General features: G+C 35.3%; 1 protein-coding gene across 11 annotated transcripts in view; it reads left to right on the top strand.

The window, feature by feature from the left end:
- Window positions 1–14,181, top strand: part of LOC145319537 (uncharacterized) — a 45,764-nt gene that overhangs the window by 30,915 nt on the left and 668 nt on the right. For 4 of the 11 annotated variants that reach the window (XR_013879926.1, XR_013879923.1, XR_013879925.1 and 1 more), the window contains exons 5-17: window positions 3,580–3,744; window positions 3,927–4,112; window positions 4,438–4,626; window positions 6,910–7,063; window positions 7,624–7,755; window positions 9,199–9,402; window positions 9,636–9,796; window positions 10,594–10,707; window positions 10,970–11,080; window positions 12,057–12,142; window positions 12,768–12,883; window positions 13,656–13,689; window positions 13,943–14,077. Coding sequence is in view for 4 of the 11 variants with exons in the window: in XM_080161719.1 (XP_080017845.1) it covers window positions 3,580–3,744; window positions 3,927–4,112; window positions 4,438–4,626; window positions 6,910–7,063; window positions 7,624–7,755; window positions 9,199–9,402; window positions 9,636–9,796; window positions 10,594–10,707; window positions 10,970–11,080; window positions 12,057–12,142; window positions 12,768–12,883; window positions 13,656–13,689; window positions 13,943–13,994 (1,704 nt within the window). In the remaining 7 variants the exon portion in view is untranslated. Of the gene's footprint in view, window positions 1–3,579; window positions 3,745–3,926; window positions 4,113–4,437; window positions 4,627–6,909; window positions 7,064–7,623; window positions 7,756–9,198; window positions 9,403–9,635; window positions 9,797–10,593; window positions 10,708–10,969; window positions 11,081–12,056; window positions 12,143–12,767; window positions 12,884–13,655; window positions 13,690–13,942; window positions 14,179–14,181 lie in introns of those variants that run through there. The other 7 variants (XR_013879929.1, XR_013879927.1, XR_013879928.1 and 4 more) reach the window with 5 other exon arrangements.

The raw sequence follows: 14,181 nt of genomic DNA, 5'->3' as shown, positions 1-14,181 counted from the left end.
GATTCAGTATTTTCATTATTTCTTAAATTCCAAAATTTTTTGCATAACTAAAATGTTTTTTCAAGTAGTTGATGTCAGATTTTTTTCGGCGCTTCGCGCCTCACTTTACTTTCCTTTAAATTACCCTATAACTTTGTACATTAATTTTTTTTTTTTTATGGTAATCATAGACGTCCAAGGGGGGGGGGGGTAAAGGGGCGATTACCCCCCCAAATTTTTCATTTTACCCCCCCCCCCCCGTTTAAAATTTACCCCTAACCTGGGGGTGCTGTAGGCACCACCAACCATTAAGGAGGGGGTATTTACCCCCCCCCAAACAATTTTGTGGGGGGTAAATACCCCCCCCCTCCAAAATAAAAATCTCTAACAAAAAAAATTTGGCGCGCTTCGCGCGCATTTTTAATACTAAATATTTGATAAAATTAAAATTACCCCCCCCCAAAAAAAAATTTTACACCAGGGTGTAAATTTTGGGGGGAGTAAAAAAAATTTACCCCTACCAACAGATTTCAGGGGGGGTAATTAACCCCCCCCCCCAAGCAAATTTTACCCCCGGGGTAAAAATTTTGGGTGGGGTAAAAAAAATTGCGACGCGCGAATTTTACCCCCCCCCCAAAAGCGAATTACCCTCCCATTAAAAAAATTTTACCCCCCCCCCAAAAAAAAAAATAAAAAGCTTGGACGTCTATGATGGTAATATACATTTTTTTTTCAATTTCATCTCAAATATAAATTTTTTAGATATTTGAGATGCTTTTATACAGTATTTTTTTCAGATATTTTTTTTGTCTATTAATAGAATGAATAATCTAAGGTGAGTACTTTGCATGATTATTAAAGGTAAAGTTTTTTAGCATGCTCTTAAATTAACTAAAAAGTATTTAAGTTTTGTAATCATTTAAAATATTTATCAGTCATTTTCTGCTTAATTGGTGCAAGAAAATCTAAGAGGCAAAATTAAAAGGTCTTTAAAATATCCCCCAAATTATAAAGGTATGATATATGAAATTTTGAAATGAGGAATCATATAAAAAAAATTATTACTTATTCAGTATTTGTATTTTTTTGTTCAGTATTTCAGTATTTTTTCTTATTTTAGGATTCAGTATTTTCAGTATTTCCTTTTTTTTCTTCAGTATTTTCAGTATTTTTTCTTATTTTAGGATTCAGTATTTTCAGTATTTCCTTTTTTTTCTTCAGTATCAGTATTTTTTTGGTTGTGGCCACACTGTATTTTAGATTATCCAGCAAGTTGGGGACCGACCCCAGCGGGCTAGGTGGGTGGCCCACAGGGGTGTAGTGCATTTTTTCTAAAGTATGTGTTGTCATACATCAAATTATAGGTTTTTTATGTCAAGAAACTCAAATTCAGAGCTATTTTAAGCATTAGACTGACCCAAGGCTAACCCCCGCGGATTAGATGGGTGGCCTGCAGGGGTAAATTTTCCAAATTATGTGTTGTTATACATCAAACTATACCTAGGTTTTTTAAGTCAATTTGGAGCTAAAAAAACACAATAGCAACCTGATGCTAGTTTTTTCGTGGTATGTGGTATACATTAACTTAAAAAATTGTATCCTATTAGCATATTAAATTCTTCCACCGCTAACATTGTACTATCAAAATTTAAATTCTTTCAAATATATGCCATATAAATGTAGTTTAACCAATTAACCAGGAAAAAATATGCAGTTCACTAAATTAAGTTCAAATGCATTTTGTGAAACTACCCCTTTGAATTTCTGGATCTAAAAAACCTATAATTTTATGTATGACAACTAAAAATGCACTTAACCCTTGCGGGCCACGCACCTAGCCTGCTGGGGTCTTAAATCTTAAATAATGTTCTAATAAATAGACACAGTTTATTCCAGAAAAAAACCAATAAAAAACAAGTAAGGTTCTAGGTTAGGTTAGGTAAAATGCACTTAAGACTTGCAGGCAACCCACCTAGCCCGCTGGGCCTAGCTTCAGATTAGTCTGATGCTTTTATTAGCTGTAAATTTGAGTTTCTTGACCTTAAAAACCTATAGTTGGATGTATGAAAACACATACTTTAGAAAAAAATGCATTTAACCCCTGAGGGACACCCACCTAGCCCGCTTGGGTCGGTCTTCGACTTGCTGGATCATCTGAAATAAGGTCCTTATGAATGGACAGTTTATTTGAAAAAAAATATTAAACGTAAGTTTCTAGGTTAGGTTAGGTAAAATGCACTTAAGCCCTGTGGGCTACCTATCTAGCCCGCTGGGGTTAGCTTCAGATTAGTCTAATGCTTATTTCAGCTCTGAATTTGAGTTCTTTGACCTAAAAAACCTATAATTGGATTTATCACAACATATATATTGGGGAAAATGCACTTAACCCCTGCGGGCCACCAACTTAGCCCGCTGGGCTCGGTCCCCGACTTGCTGGATCATCTTAAATAAAGTCTTTATTAATAGACACAGTTTATTCATAAGGTCCTCATGAATGGAAAGTTTATTCTAGAAAAAAAACCTAAAAAAAATAATAAATGTAAGTTTCTAGGTTAGCTTAGGTAAAATGCAATTAAGCCCTGTGGGCAACCCAGCTAGCCCGCTGGGGTTAGCTTCAGATTATTCTAATGCTTATTTTAGCTCTGAATTTGAGTTCTTTGACCTAAAAAACATATCATTTGATGTATCACATCATATATATTGGGGAAAATGCACTTAACCCCTGCGGGCCACACACCTAGCCCGCTGGGGTCGGTCCCCGACTTGCTGGATCATCTTAAATAAAGTCTTCATTAATAGACACAGTTTATTCAAGAAAGAAACCTGTAAAAATATAAGTAAGTTTCTAGGTTAGGTTAGGTAAATGCTCTTAAGCCCTGCAGAAAACCAACCTAGCCCGGGGGGGTTAGCTTCAGGTCAGTCTAATGCTAATTTTCGCTCAGAATTTGAGATTCTTGACCAAAAAAACCTATAGTTTGATATATAACAAGATATATATTAGAAAAATGCACTTAACCCCTGCGGGCCACCAACCTAGCCCGCTGGGGCTAGCTTCAGATTAGTCTAATGCTTATTTTAGCTCTGAATTTGAGTTCTTTGACCTAAAAAACCTATAATTTGATGTATCACAACAAATATATTGGGAAAAATGCACTTAACCCCTGCGGGCCACCCACCTAGCCCCCTGGGGTCGGTCCCCGACTTGCTGAATCATCTTAAATAATGTCCATATGAATAAATACAGTGTATTTAAGTTAAAACCCTAAGAAAAAACAATTTAAGGCAAGTTTCCACATCAAAATAGACCAAAAAAGCCTAAAAACCCCATTTCCGCAGGGTTTTTCTTACCTAACCTAACCTAAAAATAAAGTTTTTTGGATTTTTTTTGCCATTTAGATGTAATACCTATAGGACTAGGCTTATATACCAAGTTTGAAGGGTCTAGCTCAATATTTAGACCATTTTGCTCACGGTTTAAGAGCTTATGTCATTACGCCCCCCCCCCCCCCTTTTTCCATAAATCTGCTTGCCTATTCTTCATACTTTAACATTTATGAGTTCTACTAATTATAGCTGTTTTCATCCTTATTTTTGACCCAGGAGGAGCCTAAAGCAAATGGCGGTGGCTTCAACTTTGCTGGAACAGCTCTTGAGAATAAAACCAGTGAAGCTAAATGGTCCTGTGATGTTTGTATGATTAGTAACAGTGCTGATAAGATAAAGTGTGCTGCTTGTGAGACCCCGAAACCTACACAAAAATCTAAGGTAAGTTATTCAACATGATAATGATATGAATTTTGATTGTCTATGAATATTTTGAAATCTGTATGGATTAGACAATGGCCGAAAAATTGATGTACATCCTCAATGATGATACATTCAATTAACCCTTCTGTAGATTACAATTTGATGTACAATTTACATTTTTCATGCCACATTTTAATTAGGAAGAGCCAAAAGCAAATGGCGGTGGATTTAACTTTGCTGGAACAGCTCTTGAGAATAAATCAACCGAAGCTAAGTGGTCATGTGACGTTTGTATGATCAAGAATGGTTCAGATCTTACTAAATGTGTGGCCTGTGAGACTCCTAAACCTGGTGCAGCTGTTAGCTCTGAGAAGGAAAAACCAAAGGTGATGTCATTCATTACAGTGACTATTAGACTATCTATGGGTGTTATCTCTTAAATATTGACAAAGGCCCTAATGACTAGGTACGTGAGTCAGGTCTTAATTCACAAGAACCAAAAAAATCTGTATTTTTTATAATTTTTTTAATTGCCTCCAACTATTTCGTCGGTCAATAATAGCAGTTCTATTAGAAAACTTTATTATATGGTAAAATTTGGATGAGCCTGGAATGCAGCGGATAAACAAAAATGATATTTTGACTGTCAAAAAAGTTGTAAGCAAAATATTTATTCCTTTTAAACATATAAATTATGTATGATGATTTCAGGTTGAAATGGCTTTCGGTGCCAACGGTGGATTTAACTTTTCTGGGACAAATCTTGACAAGTCAGCAGCAGCAGGAGCTGGAGCAGCTACTAAATGGACATGTGATGTTTGTATGATTAAGAATTCAGAAGATGTTAACAAGTGTGCAGCCTGTGAAACTGCTAAGCCCGGCGCTGCTCTTCCAGCAAAGGTAGTACTTTAACAGCCTTTTCTATAAGTAGATTAGCAACAAAAGCTAGGGTTATTATAAACTACTTGTGGGTTTAGATGCCTTCATGAACATTTAAAAAAGGGGGTAGGGTAAAGCGGGGCGAACTCGGTCTTTTTTTCGGTTTTTTGAACCTGCAAATCGTAAAAATTATTTTTTTTAAATGGGACCAAGACCAGTAGAAAGATCTCGGAAAAGTCGATCAGGTCCTAAAAGGACGTAAACCTAGGACTTTGGGAAGTTTGTCAAAATTGATCTCTAAAACGGCACCGACTTCGCCCCGCCTTGAGGCGAAGTCGGTAGGGCATTTTCAAGCTTCGAAAAATCGATGACGTATTGATTTTATTACAGCATGCCCAAAAGGTAAAAGTTGCTAAATGTAATAAAGAGTATGCACAAAAAAATTTATTAAGATAGGTCAATTTTTTCTACCACAAAAAATAATTTTTCCGAAGTACGCGAAATTTTACTTTTTTTTCGAAAATTTTTTTGATAAAAAACATAAAAATACTACTAGAAAAAATAACTTTTTATGACTTTAAAGGCCTGATCCTTAAAATTCAGGCAATTTTGAATAGATTTGGCCAAAAAAAAATTAGTTCTATTAGCAAAATTTCCTAAAAAAATCAAGTTGAAAAAAAGAGAAAAGTTTGGCAAAGTCTGTGGTCGATTTTCCAGCTTCAAAAAACCTATGACATATTGATTTAATTACAGCATGCCCTAAAGGTTAAAGTTGCTAAATGTAATAAAGAGCATTCACAAAAAAAAATTATGAAGATCGGACAATTTTTTCTACAAAAAAAAAAAATTTTTTCTAAGTACGAGAAATTTGACTTTTTTTCTCGAAAATTTCACTTTTTTATATAAAATTGAAAAAGTTAGTATAAAAAGTGAAAAAACCGAATTCGCCCCGCTTCACTTTTAGTCGATTTAAGAAAAAACTATACAAGCTTTTTTAAAGTTTTAAACGGAAATGGATAGCCTATTAGATTCTTAATAAGTCCCCTGAAGACGTCTAAGCTCTAGCTCTTACCAGTTTTTGTCCAACTTACCGTTTTTCCGACCGAAGCAAAAAAATCGAAAAAAAAATTTTTTGTCGTCCGACTTTAAGACCCAATAAGTACCCAAAAAATTCATCTCACAAAAATTTTATACTTTTTTGTAGGCAATTTAATAAGGAACAAATTTGATTTTATGTTTTTTTCTGTCAGTCGATTAGAACATGGAGAAAAATGTCATTTAATGAAGGTAGTCAAAAAAATACCGACTTCACCTCAAAACCGAGATCGCCCCGCTTTACCCTAGGATTTTTTTACCTAACCTATAAACAGAAAAAGGGAAAATATTTTTTGGAGGAGGTTTCTTATCTTGAAGTTGTATGGGTTCACTCCTACCTATATTAATCAAAACCGTTTTGGGATTTTTAAAAAGAACCTTTATATAATAAAGAGGAGAGCCATATCGCTCCAGTGCAGTGCAGCGGTTCACTAGACCTTTTTGTACTGACAGACAATAGATTCTTTTTATTTAAACTGCAAACTTTTACACAGTAAGATCTTGTGACATGTTTAGTAAATATAATATTAAATAACAAATTTGGTCAAATATTTGTTTTGTTTATTATTAACCCTGATTCTCTGTAGTCGGGATTCTATGGACAATATTAGATTAACAGCGTTGATTTTGGTGCGGCTCCGGTTCTGGCTCCGCGGAGCCGTCTGTGATGATGGCGGCTCCGGCTCCGACCTAAAATTAAGAAAAACTCGACATTTTTTTTTGTTCCCACGTCTATTTTTTACTTTTGAAGGTTTTAAAAGTTCAATTTTTGATAAAAATGGATTTGGAAAAACTTAAAAGGGGCATTTGCACATGACAAAACAGAGCTACCAAATTATAATTTATAAAAAAATCTCTTTGTTTATCTAGTCCGGAGCTGTTTTGAACGAAAATTACGGCTCCAACAAAATATGGCGGCTCCCGGCTCCGCAACACTGTATATTAATATACCACCCCATTGATAATTGAGACAACGAATGAGATAACGCGGTTATAAACATTTGGGTACCATTTTAATTTACAGTCCAATGACCCTGCCTCCATGGAATTCAGTTGAACATGGAAAATGAAAGTAGAAATTGATTAAGGATTAATAAGCTTTTTGCACAGCTAAATGGATTCAATGTTTCATTACAAGCTGATCCTCAAATCCCTTTTATTACATAAATAGGAAAACAATAAAAAAAATTACCTATTGTCTCTTTTAAGGAAAATTCTCCAGTGAAAATAAGTTTCGGTTCTTCTGGCGGATTTAAGTTTGGTGGTGGCTCGGCCAATGATTTTGCTCAACCCGCCACCGGCGGCTTTACTTTTGGTTCTGGGTCTGCAGCTGCACCCTCTTGCACATCTACAGAGACAGGAGGTAGTATATTTAGGATATTTTCCCCTGCTTCAAATAATAAGCAGATTTACAGTACAATAAATACAAACTTGTAACTTTACTGGAATCCTGGAAAATGACATGCTTTCAGCCATATCCTTCCATCAGTTCTAATAGCAACAGTATAGAAGGGATCTTAAGGGATAAGACAATTAGATCATATTTTATGTTCAAAATAAACCCTTTTATGAGCGAAGGTGTTAATTAAACTCCCTGATTTAGTGCTAAACTTGGAATTAGTTGATATGCAAATCTTTATTAAACAATAAACAGGTAAATACTCAAGGCTTTTCGATTCAGGTGGATAATTGATTTATTAATTACTGGGATAGTGCACCAGATTTGTATATACTCTGATAAGATAAAATGATACTTCCCAGCTGGCTAAAAGGACCCCCGATCCACCTTCTTTACTCCATCTCTTCCCTCCTACTGGATGAACGATCTTACCAACATTTGGGGTCCATAATATATATAGAAACCTAAATTGCGGACAAATATTTTCCCTGTCAATATTTTTTCACATATTCTATATCCATTAGGTGGATTTAAGTTTGGTGGAAGTACGGGTGGATTCACATTTGGTTCCACAACTGAAAAAGAACCAGCCAAAGAAAGTGGAGGAGGCTTTAAGTTTGGATCCACTGAAAAAGAATCTGAAAAGCCTGCATCAGGTAATAGGGTATTCTAACAAACATACATCCTTATAATAAAGTAACAGGATCTCTGTCTTTTTGTCTGTTTATCAAAGGATCTCGCAAACCGATACTGTTATCGTTTACAGTGTAGATTCTCGTAGGTTCTGGGAAGGTTTATTGCTATATTTTATACTACACCATCTACATCTGTAGTGGCAAAAACAAATTTTTTGAACAGCTGATCTTAACATAGATTGAAAACAATTTACATGCCCCTAGAGGCCTCTAGGGGCGTAACCGCTAGTAAAAATAATCCAGTAAAAAACTACTATGGTATCGATATTAAATAAGAGTTCTATGTTGTGTGTTGTGTGGTAAAAAAGTATAAGGGGGGGTTTTTTAATACAACCATCTCGTAATCAATGATTAAATGGCACTTAGAATTCGAATTTCGATCTGAAATTGTGCATGAATAATCCTTGGTAGGTCTATTTTCCCTAAATCGAACAAAAAGTTTGAAAAGTAACGGCTGGCGGCTCAGCCGTTTAGCCGTTTTTTTGCCTATTTTCAGGGCAAATTCATCATTAATTACGTAGAAATCAACTTTTTAAAACATATTTTTGGTTTAATTCATGTTGAATGATAGCAATAACAGTTTTTTAAATTTCTAGTACCAACAGCTACCGGCTAGAACCGTTTGATAAGGTTTTAGAGCGAGATAAAGTATTATGTGGAGATAGGTTTCGTGACTAATATGCTCTTAAGATAGCAAAAAAATGGGAAAACAGCTAAGCCGCCAGCCGTTAGCCGTTACTTTTCCAACTTTTTGTTCGATTTAGGGAAAATAGACCTACCAAGGATTATTCATGCACAATTTCAGATCGAAATTCGAATTCTAAGTGCCATTTAATCATTGATTACGAGATGGTTGCATTAAAAAACCCCCCCTTAGGGGTTGATGTTATCCATTATGCTAATAACTAAATGATTAGATTGTCAAAAACCGCTTCTTAGAAACCTGTGTGAGTATTATACAAATAATAAAATATTACGGATTAGATGTAGTTTACGGTAAAATGTTCCTCTAAAAATCATGAACTTTAAACTTAAAGGCCGCTAGTGGCCTAATGGCTGAACGTATACATTAATTATGTACGCACAAAATTTGATCGATAAAAGAAGGCCTACAATCAGGTTTGAATACACAAAAAAGACTTGTTACGCATGCTTTCTTCAGCCGAGCTTTTCCTGTTCATCATTAAATCATTAAATGTCGCTTATAACAATGTGCGCTCAGCCGTACAGCAGCTGGCCTCAGGAGATAATCGATTCCAGGAACATTTGATCTTGAACTGCACTAATTCCAATATTCCTATTATAAATATAATATATATTACGTGTTTGTTTTGGTATAGAAGCTACGCGATGTTCTTGAATAATACTATATAGGCAAAAGACATTTCATTTTCTATTATTCAGGAGGATTTAAGTTTGGCTCAACTCAAGATTCCAAGGAAACTGATAAGACCCCTAGCTCGGGAGGATTTAAGTTCGGCTCCAGTGCAGCAGAGCCAGAGAAGCCAGCTGCAGGATTTAAGTTTGGCTCCAGTGCAGCAGAGCCGGAGAAGCCAGCTGCAGGATTTAAGTTTGGTTCTGGCAGTACCTCACCCAGCACTCCTTTAGGTACACGTTTAACTCTGGACCCAAATCCAACACTGAAAAAAGTTTTATTTATTAGCAATAACATCCCCTCTACAACTACCTACCAAAAAAGCCTAAAATCATAGGTAGTATCACTGTTTAAAGAAACAATTTGTGATCAAAATTTAAGAACCTTGCTATGTTTCAATTTGAAAGAAGTCTTTAGCTTTGCAACTTGTATTCGTTATTACTTTTCACTATTTTCTATTTACTAGGATTTAAATTCACAAACACAAGCAACACAAGCTTCGGTGCTCCCCGTGGTCCCTTCGGTACCCCTGCTGGGGAGAAGACAAGTCAACAGACTCCCACCAAGTTGGCAGCTGGTTCCAAAAAAGCTGAATACCTGGGTCAAATTAAGGCTTTAAACCTCCAGGTATATTAATTACAACTGTAGAATCAAAACCTATCCTAATTCATCAAGTAGTAGGGTTTTCTGTCTAAAGCTTAAGATATCAATAACTTCTGAACCGATTGAGTTATCTTTTTTACTTAACTCCTGTGATGGTTTTAGAGCATTTAATTTTCAGATTTAAGTCATGGGAAGTTTTTAAGCTATTTTTCTAGCCCCTCTCTGATTCTTAGAATACATAGCCCCTAGAGGAAAGGAGCCTGGAAGTAATATTTTAATGGCCGATTATAAGAAATATTAATGATGTCAAAAAAAAGGCATTTATGTAATTATGATCCATTTTTTTCGAATTCATAAATAGGAACGGATATTCATTAGGTATAGAGTAGCTGCTGCTGCACTACCAAAATTTGACTGATGTTATATATCATATGGTCCACAAGTGAAACATTAGAATTAGCTGACTATTAGTAGCGATGCTAATCTATAATTTACTTTGTCTGTAAGTCCGCTATTCAGTCAGTCCCCATAACGCTATATTCTTTACTTATAAGCAAGGGCGTCCAAGCTTTTTCACCCCTTTACCCCCCCCCCCCCCCCCCCCAATTGGACGTCCTTGCCAATAAGCATCTAGTAATAAGCTTTGTCAATCTGTCTGTCAATCATGCTACAAAATAAAAATACTAAAAAATCTAAAAAAATACGTGAGAAAAGTATTAAATATACCAATAAAAAATACTCTTTAAAACTATGTCCGTGCTCCCGTTCATTATTTTTGTGCGTCGCAGCTTATGGATGTTGTCATCCTTGTTTCTGTTTAGGTTACCAGCCTGATCAACAAACACATAAACACGAACGCTTTAGTTGACCTCTCCCCGGTTTTCCAGGATTATATGAAGCACATTAATAACATCAGAACTAAGTACGAGGTCCAGGTAAAATGTTTTAGATGCAGAAAGGGAGGGGACCTTGGGCTGTTAATTACATTAGTAAATATTTTTTAAAAAATGTAGGGACTGAAAACATTTTCCCATTTTTCCCCCTCCTTGGGGAAAACACTAGGGGGAGAAAATTAAATATTTTTTCTGCCGGGTGAAAAAAATAAACACTTTTTCTGCCGGAAAAAATGATTCTTGTGCAGAATATACACCCGTGCATACTCTTATTGGCCTAAAACTGATAAAGATTGTAATTTAGAATGGTGAGAAAGAAAATGAAAGTGGGGGAGCAGGGGAGGCTGAGGAGACATTTGAACACAAAGAGGAAAATTCATTCTTTTCTACCAAGTGCAAACTATTCCTGAAAAAGGTCAGTAATCTCAGCACATATACCAACAACGAAATTGATATGGGGAAAAAAATCACGAAACCTAAACGTGATTTTCAGCTGTCTTTGGGGGTCAACACTTATTAGAATTGACAACCTTTTTATCTGCCCCCCCACCCCCCCCCCCTCCCCTCAAATACTATTTTAGATTTATTTTGCTTGATGGCTAAACCTTCTTCATGCAGTAATCTACAGTGATTTTTATGGATGAATGACAATGAACGATAAAAAAAATCAGACAAAACTGAAAAACTGAAATACATGAAAAATTCAATTTAGACAAACAAATCGCTTCGTGTTGTGAGAGAAGGTGCAAAAGAATAGCCTATACAGGGGTGTATATTTTCAAATTTGACCCGGCTGAGGGAGGGGGAAATAAAAAATATGGGGGGGGGGGGGAATGTAAAAATTAAGAGGACTGAAAGCATTTTTTTTTTTTTTTTTCCCCTCTTTGGTGAAAAAACAAAAAAAATACGTGGAAGGGGGCATAATATGAATAAAATTAAGAGTTGTAAAATATTTTTCCATTTTATCTCCTTCCTTGCTAGAAAATTTACTTCTTTTATAGGATGGCTTCAGCTTATATTCTATAAATGTAAATTCATAAAGGATTAAAATCTGTTATAGATTTTGGTATCTTTAAAATCACAGCTACCCGTTTCGCTGCAATATGGACGAACACATTATAAAACAAATGTGAATAAGATTGGGTTGTTACAAAATATTTGTATAGGTTATTATAGTAAAACACTAGAGGGAGAAAGGGTTATATAACTGTATCCATCGCATTGTCCTTGTGCCGACTCTTAATTGGGTCATTAAAAATCAACTAATGATGTGGTGTGTATTAACACAGCTAAGTAGCAGAAAAAAATTTGGTCGTAGACAAAAAAGGTCTTTAAAAAGGGAGGGAGGTAATTATCTGTATATACAATCTAATCTATAGATCTGTTTATAGGATAACAAGTATGATGACAGAGGAAAAGGGTTTATCCATTTAAAGAAGTGTGGCGACTCTGAAAGCAAGACTCAACTTGTGATAAGGTACATATTATTTGTTTTAGTTTTATTATTTTTGTGAGAGAATTAGTTTAAATAATATACTTATAATAACACAATGTCTGTTTTTCCGTGTCCTAAGTTCCAGAATAATTCTAATCTGATATGCTTTTCTTTTGAGGAAATCATCATATTCTTGGGTTTATTAAGATGTTTTCAAATAGCCTAAACCAGCCCAAGACTTGAATTCAAAATAAGATAGCCTAAAACAATCCATTTACCTATGTGAAGCTTTCCTAAAATTGGAAATTCGATAAAAGTTTAAGCTAAATAATAAGGAAACTATTATAGAATTATGAAATATTGCTAACATTTTGTTGCTTTGCTTCATTGTGGACCAAATTGTCATTGTTTCAAATATTGATTTGTTTGATATATGGATATTATATTACTTGGATCATACTCCAGATTTTCATGTTCTCTAATAGAGTGAAAAATGCAGTGGGCTAAAATATTGATCCCGCCTCCTTCCACCCCCTTGACCCCATTTCCTCCCCTCCTGCTAGTTGAACGAACTGACCAATAAATGTGTCATGTTAGCAAGCAAAATTGACGCCAATTTTTCCCCTGTCATAATATCCACGTATATTCTACATTCTTTGTTTGCTAGGAGTGATAATGCACTGGGAAGTATCCTGTTGAACATTATGGTGGATACTGCCAGAATTGATATGGTTGGAGACAACAACATACTTCTGGCCACAGTTCCTAACCCACCCATTCCAGGTTTATACATTTTAATTGATACTTTCCCTTAAAGTGGCTGTCGGGCACTGCAATCCTCCCCCCCTCTCTTCCAACCTTTCTTATTTTAAAAATAAAACCAGGGAGATTATTTCTTTTCTAGGGCTTACACCTGCGGGGGGACCTAAACTGGCCTAAAGAAATAAACATCTATTCCCTCCCATTATTTTCCATTAAAAACTGGGGGGGGGGGCGGTTAGTTGTGTTCCACGAAGTACTTTGAAGGATAATGCCTGTTAACGGTGTATTGACTAAAAGTGTTCTCATGTACAGTGATAGAATATAATTATAGGGAATAGAACTAACCAAAACAATTGTGTCCTACTTCTACAATATAGCAATGAATTAAACAATAACTTTAAAAAGTTAAGGGGGCAAGGTTCTGACACTTTTGCGTAAACAGTGATTATAGGCTTTGTCTTTGGAGTGAGAGGATAGATTATTTCACAAAAAAATTTCCTTTTGTGATGTAGTTTTCCTTTTTTTAAAAAATTTTGGATTTGGCCTCCAGGTTCAGGTGCTGCAGGCCTCCAGGTTGAATTTTTTTGTGAAATAATCTATCCTCTCAGTCCAAAGACAAAGCCTATAATCACTGTTTACGTAAAAGTGTCAAAACCGCTGCCCCCCTTACCTATACTAATTGAGAATGAATGTTTTAGCTCTAAAAAAATTTATTCATCTCAAAACAAATTAACGATTTTATGTAGGAAAACTTTTTTTGGCAATTTTAATAATTGTTTTGTGATGTATTTAGGTGAAGAGTCAGGCCCTGCAACATTTCTTATCAGGTAAAATCATTTTCAAGGGGAGTATTTTTTGCATGGGATACCCTGCTACGTTGGGGGGGGGGGGGGTAGGATGAAAAAATATTTACCTGAACATCAGCTGATACTGTTATCAAGAAAATTTTGAACCAACCATTTAAGATTTAACTAAAGTTAATAAACTTTGGGCACCAATATAATTCACAGTCCAATTTCTCCTTATCCCTAATGACAACCCTGACTGTTTTATCAATCTATCTTGAATTTGTTATTTCAGAGTAAAGACCGAGTTAAGAGATGAGCTGTATGACCATCTACACAAACAATAAATCGTCAAAACTTCTAGGATTATTTTCATTTTAGTTTTATATGTGATCTCCTTAATTTGTACTGGTAAATGCTACACAGTCAGGTGCATGAATATATTACTGAGTTTTAGGAGGGCGTAAGATGTTATTTTTAATATACAACAAAGATTTTACAAGCGGATTGTTACTTTTATTCCTAAGTATTATA

The sequence above is a fragment of the Acartia tonsa genome, chromosome 5, assembly GCF_053477335.1.
Source record: "Acartia tonsa isolate MP-2025a chromosome 5, ASM5347733v1, whole genome shotgun sequence".
Classification (NCBI taxonomy): domain Eukaryota; kingdom Metazoa; phylum Arthropoda; class Copepoda; order Calanoida; family Acartiidae; genus Acartia; species Acartia tonsa.
This window is presented reverse-complemented; position numbering and strand designations above follow the sequence as displayed.